At 46.1% G+C, this 12,138-nt stretch overlaps 1 protein-coding gene across 1 annotated transcript in view; it reads left to right on the forward strand.

Annotated features, from left to right (window-relative positions):
* The first annotated feature begins 5,709 nt into the window (after positions 1-5,709).
* Positions 5,710-12,138, forward strand: part of RCSD1 (RCSD domain containing 1) — a 35,030-nt gene continuing 28,601 nt past the window's right edge. The window contains exon 1 of the mRNA XM_050915722.1: positions 5,710-5,769. Coding sequence (XP_050771679.1) covers positions 5,764-5,769 — 6 coding nt within the window. The 5' untranslated portion in view covers positions 5,710-5,763. The remainder of the gene's footprint in view (positions 5,770-12,138) is intronic.

Raw genomic sequence — 12,138 nt, forward strand, 5'->3', positions numbered from 1 at the left:
ACATTTAAAAAAACGGTAAATAGACAGTAATATCTCAACATAGATTGAGCCAGTTTACTCCCTCCAGGGGCTGGCCAGTTCATGGAACAATCTTAATTTGAGTGTGGTTTACATGTGATGGGCCTCAGGCTGAATCTGGGGGCTGTGTCTCTGGAAAAGGTGTATTTTAGCCAGAAAGTGGGCAAGGTCTCCATCCTCGCTAGCGTATCATCATGCTCTGCCTGCCCTCTTCATAGCTGGTTTTGCCCTGAGCCAGCTCCCTCTTTAGATAGCATGGTTGTTGGATGGGCTGGGCAAGGTTTCTCTTCAGACACACAGTCTAGCTACGCACTGGGCCAGGCTTCCTGTCTAGATCATACAGTCTGCCTGTGAACAGAAACCTTTCTTTGTCCAGATAACACTTGCGGGCTGTGCAGTCTCGCTGTGTGTAGTGCTTGATTTCTGAGCCAGGCCAGCTCTCCACATCCAAATGACAGCCAGAGTGATTAAAGTCACTTGCCGCTGTGTTTGACAGAAGCGACTGACCTGTGAGTCAGCTCTGGCAAAAGCTGAAGTGCACACATGAGACCCACCATGCAAATTGTTTCTAAAAATGTTGGTTAGATATCCTCCTGAGGAGATATCAGCCCTGCCGAACAATGCAGTGCTACTGCTATTAGGAAATGGCACACAACACAGACCTTTGCTGAACACAAAAAGGTGTTGCGTGCTTGTGCATAATGCATTCATTTGTTCTCATCCTCAAAGTTCCCAAATTAACTTGGTTGGGAATTTAGCTTCTGACTCTTTCATCAGTGTATTTTTTAAAAGATAGGTAAAATGTATATAGCGCTGGCCTGGTATTCAGCTGAAAGTCCTTCTACCTTTTTAACAGCCACCACAGGCAGTGGCAAGGCAAGCTTCCTCTGTGTGTAACCTGTTAGGGACCAGAAATGTTGTTCCATTTTCAGTCAGAAAATCTTGGTGTTCAGTCGAAGCTTGGGCTGCATGCTGAGGAAGCTGTTGCGAGGGCTAGCTGTGACACCGCTTTCTAGGACATTGAGATGGGCAGTAGGACTGGCCTGAGAACAATGTAATTGAAAACATGGTTGTGTCCAGCACAGATACCTGGAATTGTGTCAGCGCCCATGTTCTGACTGTAACTTTTTGTTTGTTTATATTAAGCCTTGTTGTGTATTAAAACTAGTAACTGGTAGAGGAATTGTTCAGTCTAGAAGCAAGCTGTCAATGGCTGACGCTGATAATATTTGTCCCATCACCATATTAATATAACGGGATGCAGCCGTGCCTCTTAATGCCCCAGCTCAGTTTGTTCTCTGAAGTCAGGCGGATCAGCAGTGAAGGAAGAGTTCTCCAAAGAAATTCAAGTGCTGCAAGAGATGACACTAGCTACCTGCACACCACCCACCAGCCCCAGGTGGCCTGGTATGAATGAGGGTGGTCTACCTCAGTGTGATCTCATTACTACGAGCAGAGCCACTCGGGCAAAGCATCGCAGGTGAAATGCTCCCTGTACAGTACAGCATTTTCCTAACCTCACTCCGCTGAGGGACAGGCTTTTGCCCAGAGCCTGGGAGTTAAGAAGCCTGGTTAATCTGAACCATGATGTTAGCACTCAGGTGCAGGCTGACCATCAGGAACACATGAAACGATTCAACCTTTCAGTTAGTCTCTATCACCTACTTTTTTATGTGGCCACCGCACAACACAGTCTCGTACTCCCTGTCCAATACAGCTTAGTGAGAATCACTTATAACCGTGTCCTTTCATTTAATTCAAGCATCTTTGGTAATGGGGCTTTCCCATTCACATCAATTCCCAGGGGTGCACAGTGCCTGGCACGCTGGTCCGTGTGTACGCGTGGGCGCTGGCACGTGAGCGTGTGTGTGCGTGTGTGCTCTCAGACGTGCTTCACTGCAGCTGCAGAATTAGAGCAAAAAATGTCGATGGTACAAAGCGTTCCAGCTGACTTCATTTCCTGCTGATAACTCCCTGAAGAGGAGGGTGAGGCTTAGCGTCCACAGTGTTAGTTTAATGCTGAGGGGCGAGGGCAGGGTCGGCGGGAGCAGATACTTCAGAACACAGTTAGCAGAATGGTGGGTTCAAAAAGCGAGTTTCCCATAGAAAATGCTGTTTACGTTCGCTTCCTGTCAGCTTGCCATTGTCAGAGGAGCTGATGTGCAAACCCAACTCAAAACAGGATGTTGGCTTTTAGAGTTGATTGATCTTTGAAATGCAAATGCTTTTTTTCTGTGGTTACCTTATCCCCCTTTTTTTCAGTTGAGAATTGAGTTGCTTGAGTGGGAACAGGAAGGGTTGAGACCCCATTTTCAGGGGGTCAAAAGCCCAACATGGTAACAGCTGCTGGTTAATAGTATGAACTCTGGAAAATGATGTGGATAGCAGCAGCCAAAGCCAGACAGAGAGGTGGACAGAACAATTTCAGATACAGGCACTGACAGGTGAGCTCTACTAAACCCTCAGCAAATGCCTTAACAAAGTACAGAGATTCAATCTGTCTTGCAGGGACCCACAGCTGCCTCCACCCTTTGCTCATCCACCACCCTGACAAACATAACTTCCCAGGGTCGACACCTACACAGACACACCCGAATGAGATTGCTGCGTGGACACAAATATCAGAGTCAAAGTCTCAGATGCCCTCGAAAGCTTTCTTTCCTGAGTGGTCTCTGAACAAAGAATTGCCATGTCCCTGCATCTCCTTTCTGTTGATCTAGCACCCTGTGGAGGCCCCATTGTCCATACTTCACAGCCAAAAGGCAAGAGGCCAGCAAATATCACACATGGCGTTTCTGAGCATGGCGGAACTAGTTATGCTACCTCTTTTGCAGGCGTGGCAGGATGAAGGATTTCCTTGCACCTCTCCCCGACATGCTGCCTGTAGCAGGAGTACCAGTCATTTCGTCTGAAGCGAACTTGCTGTTTTGTTCTCACGTCTTGAAAAGAATCAGCTGGGAAGCTGCAAAATCCAGAGGTCCACAATTGCAACATTTTCTCACTCAAATGAAGTTTTCCCCTAGAGTCTGTTTTAATGGCACTTGTGATGACTGCATTTTTTTCCTCCTGAGCAGAACAGATGTAGAAACTTTTTTTTGCATATACGAACAAGTTAGTCTCATAGACACTGCTATATCCCAGAAGGTCTGTAAACAGAGATACACACAGAGATGCAGAGAGTCATACTCTAAAACATCTCACATTCATACTTGCATGTACACATCATGTAAAACACCCAGTTCCTCAGTATAACCTCCCTTAATAATGTTTGTTACAAGGTTCTTGCAGTTAAAGCATGTGGGTTGTTTGTTTCAGATTTTCTAGTGTTTTTCAGTCCAGAAACAAGAAAGTCTAGAGCAAATCCACACCTCATGTCTTCCTGTCTGGAGAAAAACATACACCGTATTTCTGTGTGTTCTCTCCTTGCTCCTTCAGAAAGAAAGATTTAGCATTAATAAACTGAGTACTGTGTACCATGCTTAGAGCAATGGCATTTGGGAATCCTGCTGGCAGAAAAGATTTGCCTTGTGGCAAGACACTTAGGGGCAGAAATAAATAGAGTGAAGAATTGTGATGGGGCAGCTGCAACTACCTCTGCTTTATTAGTATGGGTAAAGTGATACTGTCTCTGCCTAGCAGTTTCCTTTTCTGTAAACCTAAGCGAACAGTTTCCTCCGCAGAGTACAACCCCTGAAAGCAGAAAGAAAATACTGAAATAGACCCTGAGCGGCATGAAGCAACCATTGGAGGTATGTGATTTTGACAGTCTGTTACATGGCAGACATCTTGAAAACGACACTTGTCACCAATGCCCACAGTGAAATCCCTGAGCATGAAATCCTCCTTCTGTCCCAACAGCAGGCAAAGCACGGGCAGCCGAAGCATCCTGCCCTCCCGCCTCACCCTGCTTCTCAGTTCAGTTCCTATCCCCTCTCCTAGCACACCATTGCCAGGACTTTTAAGGAATCAATAGGATTTCCAATCAAGAAGGAATTTCATTTCTATGTTTCTTTTACATTTTTTATCTATTTTCTTATATCTATAGTTGCAGCAGCTTCTGGTTGTTTACAGCAGAGGGGTTTCAACTAATCCAGTGTTTCAGCAACAGAAGATTAATTAGTCCTCTTGCCCAATCTCCAGATTGCAGCAACTCAGCCTATCATTCTTTTGGCTAAGGACCGAGTAACCATTGTGTATTGAATTTGGGAGATAATGAGATCATGATTTAAATCTGCTAATTCCACAGGAGTCCTACAGCATGCAGTACAGCAACAGTTAACTATACTGTAAGAACAGCTATGTTGAGATGATTTATCGGTAACAATAATCTGGGATATCATGATGGTCACATTTAAATCCATTCTGGAGTGTTTTCCGCCATAGCCAGCAGGGACTTGTGAAACCCTGCAAAGGAAAAGTATGCATCCCTTTCAGAAAAGATGCTTTAACCCTCTTCTGCCCCTGAGGTATCATCCCAAAATGACGACATGACATTGTGTCACTTTGCAGCTGCATGCAAGGCAAGGAAGCCAGCAGAAGACAAAGGGAGTGTTTCCAAATTCCTCTGCACCACCCTGCTCTCAAGAGGTGGGGACTGAAATTCTTGAGAAGGAGCAAATGCAAACAGTTGCTAAAAGAGATGTCTAGTTTACAACACTGCGATCTGAATGGAAAGGGAAACTGTAGCAAAACATTCCTGAGGCTTATTTTTTCCCATCTGAATTTTTCTACAACCACAGAAGCTTCTCACTTCCAGTGCACAAGTCTGTCTTTCCCTGTGAAGGGAGAGAAGAACATCCTGCACCTTCTGACCTGGTAGTGTGAGACACAAATTCAAGGTGGAAAAAGCTAGTCCTGCTTTACAGCTAGCCAGTGACACCTTGCATGGGGACCCTCTGCTTGTGCCCACATTTGTGCAGCGCCCTTCGCAGCGGAGCCCTGATCTCTCGTTGGGGAATCACCCAGCAGCACGGTAGTGCTGCTGATATTATTGTCATCCCTGGGAGTCCCAGCGATGCACCAGGACACCAAAGCCTTAAATTCTGTTCAAACGCAATAATCACCCTCGCTCTGCTCCTCTTCTGGCTCTCTAACCACTCTATAGACAGTCCACTGCTGATGGAAATTACCTAAAAGTGTGAAGGAAGAAAGAAGGGAAGCTGCAGTTAGAGAAAAAGATCCTCCTCACAAATAAACAACAAGGAAGAGACCCTGTGGACTTGGAGAGGGAAGGGTGGGCAGCGGAGAGATCCAGGCAGAGACACCAGGGGAGCAACTGCAAGCAATGGAGAGAAATAGAGGCAAAACAGGGCAGGAAGGAAAAAAAATAAAGATGAGGTGATAGAAAATACGAAGGGGAGAAAGAAAGGAAGGGAGAAAACGCGCATGTGGTGTCCCCAAGTTTGAGCGCAGCAGCAGAGTTTGCTGCTTGTTGTCTCATGAGCCCAGCACTCCGGGAAGGAGAGTATCTGTTTAGATTTGTGTCTAAATTTAAACCCTGATTGCCTGGCCTCCCCCTCCTCTCCCCTCCCTCCCTTCCTCTCACCCACCCGCCCTTCTTCCTTGTTCGTAGTGCAGGGCCACTCACTGGGCTCTGTCAGTTTTCAAGCTGAGCAGGGGCTTGGGTATTACATACCCTCCACAGCGGCGCGATTTTGCTCTGGCTCGGCTGAAGTTTTCCCACAGATAAGAGGGAAAGGGGTGGGGAAGAAAGATTGCCCTGAGGACACCTCTCTCTTGCAGGACATGGAGGTAAAGAAAACTTTTATTTCCACTAGCTTGTGACTGGCTCCTCGATCTGCATTAGCTCCACCTTGCAAAGCAATTTCTCACTAACAGCAGCTCAAAATATCTCTTCACTGAGGTTCAGATAAATGTCTTTTTCTCCCCACCCCAGCCCCTGCCATGCACCTCAGAATATTTTGCGGGTTTTAGTCCAGATTTGGAAAGTAGGGGGATGGTATGGGGAGAAATTACATCTGTGAAAGGCGAACAAGGAAGGACTGCCATTTACTTTTTTAGTCTCTGAGGTGGGAAAGAGAGCTACATTTTAAAAGGTATCATTTGGAAAGGAGGTTTTAAAATTCAGTAAAAATAGGGACATAAGGAGAAGTGAACAAACTGTACAGGATTAGCGGGCTCCTTGGGGTTGATTCCTACCCAACTCGTGCAGCAGCAGCAGCTGTGATTTGGACCCTAAGTGGTGTGTGCCCCCTGTTCCACGTGGATTGGGTGGTCTCACTTTCGTTATCGATAGAGCATTTTGGTTCAGGAAGGAGGACCTGAGAACCGTTGCTTTGGCGAGGTAAATGAGTAGCACACCCCCGGAGGGTTTCCTGTGCCTTTTTCTCCACGCTGCATGTCCCATGCTTCAGGAGAGTCGGAGCTCTTGTCTCTGGGTGGGCACATGGCTGGTGGACAGGAGTCAGGCTTCCCTGGCATTTAAGTCCAAGCCTTCTCCTGTCTAGCAGCCTCTTGGGCAAGGCAGTTCACCTTCCCTTGCCTCTTTTCCCATTCATACGAAATGGGAGCGATGGTGCTTGCTTTGCTCATGTCAGACTGGATTCGCTAGCTTTTCAAACAGTTTTTTAAGTGGCAAAGGAAAAAAATACTTCTTTTTAGGAGGGGCACGGGAGATAGAAAGGCGATTACAACATTGGCAAAACCTCAAATGACGAAAGGGGACTTTTGGTATTTCTCTCAGCTAAACACAGGTCTTACTAAACACTTTATATTATGTTCCCAGGGAAATCTTTTTCTGCGTTGGTGCGGCCCCAACAGCAGGGGACATGCCACAAAGGCAGGGAACAGTGTGCTTGAGGCACCACTACAATTTTTCTTTGAAGATTTCTAGTGTATAGCTCAGCTGGGCAGTTCTGATAACACTCAGGTGCTGACATCGCAGTCCTTGTTATCTGTGCTAGGCTGCCCCACAGGCAAGGATTAAAGATCAAGCATGTTCATTACAAGAAATGTCCTCAACAAACTGTCTAAACAGATTGTGGTGTGAAGGACCAAGCAGTGATCAAACCAACTCAGCCCAGACTACATGTAGCATAACAAATATATAGCTTTATAAGGGTTTTTAGGTTTGACAGAGCCTGAATCAGTAACTGTTAACACTTGTTTTATTCTTTTCTGCTACATATTGTCCTGTGATGTCTCAGAGGGGAAGGGGCACTGAGCGCTTAATTTTTTATAACTGCTGTGCACAGTAAGCCACCTATGGAGCAAAGACTAACTTAGGGCTGAAGCAGGTATTTTGTCATGTTGAGGACACTCTCCCCCACCCCCTCTCCTCTCCACGCACAGAGGACTGCACCCCTCGAGTATTTTCTGTCGTCTGCCACAGCGGTATTTCAGAGTAGAAAGGGACAGACCTGCCATTTCCTTTTGGGAGACACATGTGACACATTCGGCAGGTCTGATGGTCAGGAAGCTTCTCTGAAGTATTTAACCTAAGAGTTTCCTGCTCTTGATTCTGTCCCTTTACCTCTGTTTCCCACTCTTTCCCCATGTTACCTTGTTTTCTGATCATCTGTAGATTGCTGCACCCATTCATATTTTTAAAACATCTCAACTACCAAGATATTTTTTAAGTAGTGCACTTGGCCTTCCCTTCCTGCCCCAACCCTCCAAAAAGGTGGTTTATGTCCCAAAGGTAAGAAGATATTAGACCAAAATAGAGCCAAGAGCAAGAACTTGAGTTCCCACCTGCCAATTCTCTGCTTTGTTTCTTCCTGAGAGCTTTTCACAGGCAGCGTGAGCAGGACCCAGAGACTTGCTACAGTCTTTTGCTTTAAAAACAGATTTAATGGTCCTGTGCAACAGGAACGAGAAGTTCTGTCATTTCCCCATTTGCTTCATCAGTGGCAGGCAGAGCTGCTCTGTGCTTTCCTGCTGGCATAACTGGCAAACTGTTTGCTCTAGTGGACACATGAGGATTACCAGCATTAGGGAAAAAAGGGCAGAGGGCTGACCTAGCCAGCTGATTTCAATCATGTCTCTGGCAGGAAGACCCTATTTAGTAGTTAGTGTGGTTTTGCTGCTCCTTAGGGGCTAGCACCTACAGTCTTAGCCGTTCTGCTAGCAGGAACGTGCCACATTGAAAGCAGTAACTGTAACCATTTAAGATCCCAAAGAGGGAGAAAAAGGCAGCAAAACTCCATTCTTGCAGTTCATGTAATTTTGTGAGTCTGCTGATCTTCAGGGGTGTTTTTGTGAAGACCCAGCTTCTTGATGCAAGATAGATTTGAGGATCAGTTTTCTTTCCAGCGTTACGACTGATGAAAGGAACTTGAAATCATGAAACTTATATCACAGACTGTTAACATGAGGAGTTCATATCAAAAATGTGTAAAGCTGGCACCGATGAAAGCTAACCCACTTGTAAAAAAGCAGCCACTAAACATTCTTTGCACTCATGGTACAAAAAGGATCGGAAATTATTTTGTTGGTTTGTTAGTTTACATCTTCAGATTTGGTCAAGCTGTCTAATTCCCATAGCTGTACCAAACCTTGCTGGAGATGTTGTGAGTTAAGGCATCCGTTGAAAGTGCTTGTGGCTTTCTGCAGCCCGTATTCAACAGCAGCTATGGCATTCCTCTTCCCAGCCTCTCTGTAGGAGCTTGGGAGCATGGAGACATTTGAACTTTACTCGCACAGCAAAGGGAAGCAATCCAAGGCTGAGTTTCACTTTGATGGCGCCCTGTGGTGCGATGGGTTCCCTAAACTGCAAAGGTGCAGCAACCAGGTTTATTTTGGGAAGGCTCCCCTCTTCTTTGTGCCTACCAAGAGATTTCATTTCTTTCTGTGACATCTCCATTCCCATGTCCCTTTTCTGCAACCAGCTCCTGCTAGATCTTCATTTTCCCTGTTGCTACACCGGCTCAGGAGAGGGAAAGCTTTTCCAGGGCTAAGGGCAGTTCTCTGCTCACTTCGCCACTTCCCTTCTGGGCAACCTGCTGGACACAGCTCCAGCCCCAGGCCCTGTGCTCTCCCTACACCACAATGTCCTCATCTGGGGCATCTGGGGAGTGATGGGGCCACTGCTCGTTTCAGTAAAGCCCCCTCCTGTGTCAGGTGAGGATACCACAGAGAGGCCCTGGGTCCTGCCCCACTCCTCTAGCAAGCAGCAGAGCAGCGTGGAGAAAATTCCTCCGAGTCCTCTGTTCCCCATCTCAGCGGGAGGCTGCAGAAACCTCCTGGGGTTCAAACACATCCCCTCCCTCAACAAGCGAGGTCAGAAGCCATTTCTTCCGTTGTGCTGTGGTCAGCCAGACATCACAACTGAGCACATTCCCAGGTCCAGTGTGCCGATTGCTGCATCCTTCCAGGAGCCATGGGGAATGGTGCCCTCGCCCGAACTACAGGGCAGCTTTCTTTCAGCATAGGTACTTACCCTGTCCCTAGGAAAACTCCACTAAGGATATGTGACCTGTCACCCAAGAGGACTGAAGTGGAGGGGATGGAGGAAAGGGTACTTGGTACTGTACAGACGAGGGGGCTGAAATTTGTAACCGTTATGGTCCTCAGAGCAGCAGGACAGTAAGCCACACAGAGGTGAGCTGGGCTGAGTGAGGTCTCTGCCCACCCTTGCAGCTGTGTGGCCAAGATTAAGTACAGCCATTACGCCATGGTTAGCTCTGCCAGGAAACAATTTCCCTTTCTCAGGAAGCTCTGCTGCTTGGCTTTCGTTCCAAAAGTCAAAACATTCCTTTTCCACTCTTTTTTAAAATTTTTGCTTAACAGAACATTTTAACCACAAATACACTTGTTTTCAGTGTTTCCTCCCAAAGTCATCAAAATGACACATTCACGCAGAGTGTCTGTGCAGATAAAGGGAAGAGTATTTAAATATACTAGGAGATGTACCACATGACCCCATTTTACTCCTCAGGTCTGAGCAGATTTAGGACCTGCCTGACAGTAAATAGCATGTCTGCAGCAGAGGATCCTGGAAAGGATCAGATTTGCCAGACTTCCACGTCCCAGTGACTGGATGAGGCCTCCCTCTTGAAGGACAGAAAGGAACAAAACCAAACCCCATGGGTTGTGCTGTGACCCTTTCTTGTACCTAGCAAAGACCCCAGAGTAAATGGTTAGCAGAATTAAAGCTTTTCCTGTGTCACTGGAGAGGGATGATTCTTCTGAACCCCTCCTCTCCCACACTCCCCCCAGGTCATGGTGATAGCATTTTGAAAAAGCCTTCTTTCCTGTACTCCACAGTCTAACTGGCAGGACGCGTTACTGTTGAGTAGCGTATTATGCATACCTTCTCATACATTCCCAGGATCTGCTTATCTGAAGAACAGGGGAAAACATCAGCATTGCTTTATCGATAGGTGCTGCTAGGAAACTGCTGGTTTTCGTCATGGAAATGACCAAGCCCATACAAACTAGGGGTGGTTTTCCTTTCTGTTTCCACGTGGTTGGTTAGCAGTTGTAGACAGGTGGATGCTCCTTTTTCTAAAACACCAACTCTGCAGCCTGAATTTGGGATCTGAGGTGGCAGCTGCACCCAGCAGCAAGAGAACCTGTTTGGAGGACCTGTCCATTTTACTGGTGAAGCCTTCTTGCTACCTGTAGGTGCTATAATACCGCAGAGACCCAGCTTGTCTTGGTGACTTAGAGACAATTATATGCCTTTAGCAGTTTGCAACACGGCATGCATAAGGATGAATTTGGTCTATAGACAGGAGATCTGTTGTGTAAGGAGAAGTTATTATTACACATTCACTGCACAGTTGCTTCACACCCAGTTATTGTCAGAGGCACGGGGCACTTTATTCTTACGGAGCCTTGCGTAGGTATGGATTTAAGTCTCACTTCATCCAAGCCACAATGTATCCAGCTATGAGTCTTATGCCAGAAACGCTTTTACATTAACATCAAGTCTGAGGCATATCTTTGTGATATCTTAGCGCCAGTATATGGGTCCTGGTAATGTACTGACAAGAATGAGGCTTATCTGCCCCATTAGTGCCAAATGAAGTTTTCACTTGTTAGAAAGAAAAAAAGACATCAGACCAAATTCTTGTCAGATATGAGCACATCACTTGCTAAAGGTGTTTCTGGAAGTCTTCTCCAAGCAAAGACCCAGACCTCACTTGCCAGATTGACAGCTGGTATAGATGCATGCCCTTTTCCTTTTGTTCTTCAGCATCAAATTTTAAAAGGGCTCAAACCCCACACAACAGGCAGCAAGGCGGTAAGCTGTTTTTTGCATACAAGTGGCCTTATGCAAATAAACCTGTTTACCCTTTGTAACGAGATGCACACAGTGTTTTGGTCAGTGTGGATGACTAGTCTGCAAAGGATATTGATTTACCACTGCCAGCTCCAAGAAAGCCACTGTTCATCTCAGGCTTCTCAAATGCATCCTCTCAGCATGATCGGACCACAGCTCAGATGATTGTGCTTTTGTACAAGTTGGTAGCTATGGCATGCAGTGCTGCTTTTCTGAGCATCTTGAAGTATTTCACAAAATATAATACCTTTCCCTCATACTCTGTCACTGAACCAAGCTACATGCTGCTTCTTAAGGCAAGAAATTTATTGCTTACATAGATCACAGCTTTTCAAGCACAGAGAATTAACACATGCAGTTTGGAAAGCTTCAGTATCTAAAGGATGCAGACCAATGACTTGTTCACAGAAAGACACAAAAATGCAAAGGAGAGGGAAAGCTGACTCAGAAGAATGGAGTTAAACAAATCAGTGTGGCTTTTCAGTGAGACAGAGGACAGTAGTCTAAAACTTTTAACACAGAGGAAACAGAATTAGTTAGTGCATCGGAAAAGCAGTACACCTGGGAATAATGGGATCCAATTAAAGGGAAGATGTCTATCTCACCAAATAGCAGGAAGGATTTCTAGCAGTGAGGTCTGGCAGGGTTTGGAATAATGTAGTGGAAACCAAATGTAGTGGAAATCTCTTTCCCATGAGAGATTAAAAAATAGACTGGACAGAGCATTAGAAAGATAGTGGCAGGAACGATCTTCTATTGCATTCAAGCAATAGTATCGATAGGGCCACCAGAGGAGCAGGACCGTACTGTTTCTGCAGTTCTTCCACGTGTGGGGCTGCTAGCAGAAGCTAGTGGCTATTCAGCATCAGGCC

Source organism: Gymnogyps californianus, chromosome 1 (assembly GCF_018139145.2).
Source record: "Gymnogyps californianus isolate 813 chromosome 1, ASM1813914v2, whole genome shotgun sequence".
Classification (NCBI taxonomy): Eukaryota; Metazoa; Chordata; class Aves; order Accipitriformes; family Cathartidae; genus Gymnogyps; species Gymnogyps californianus.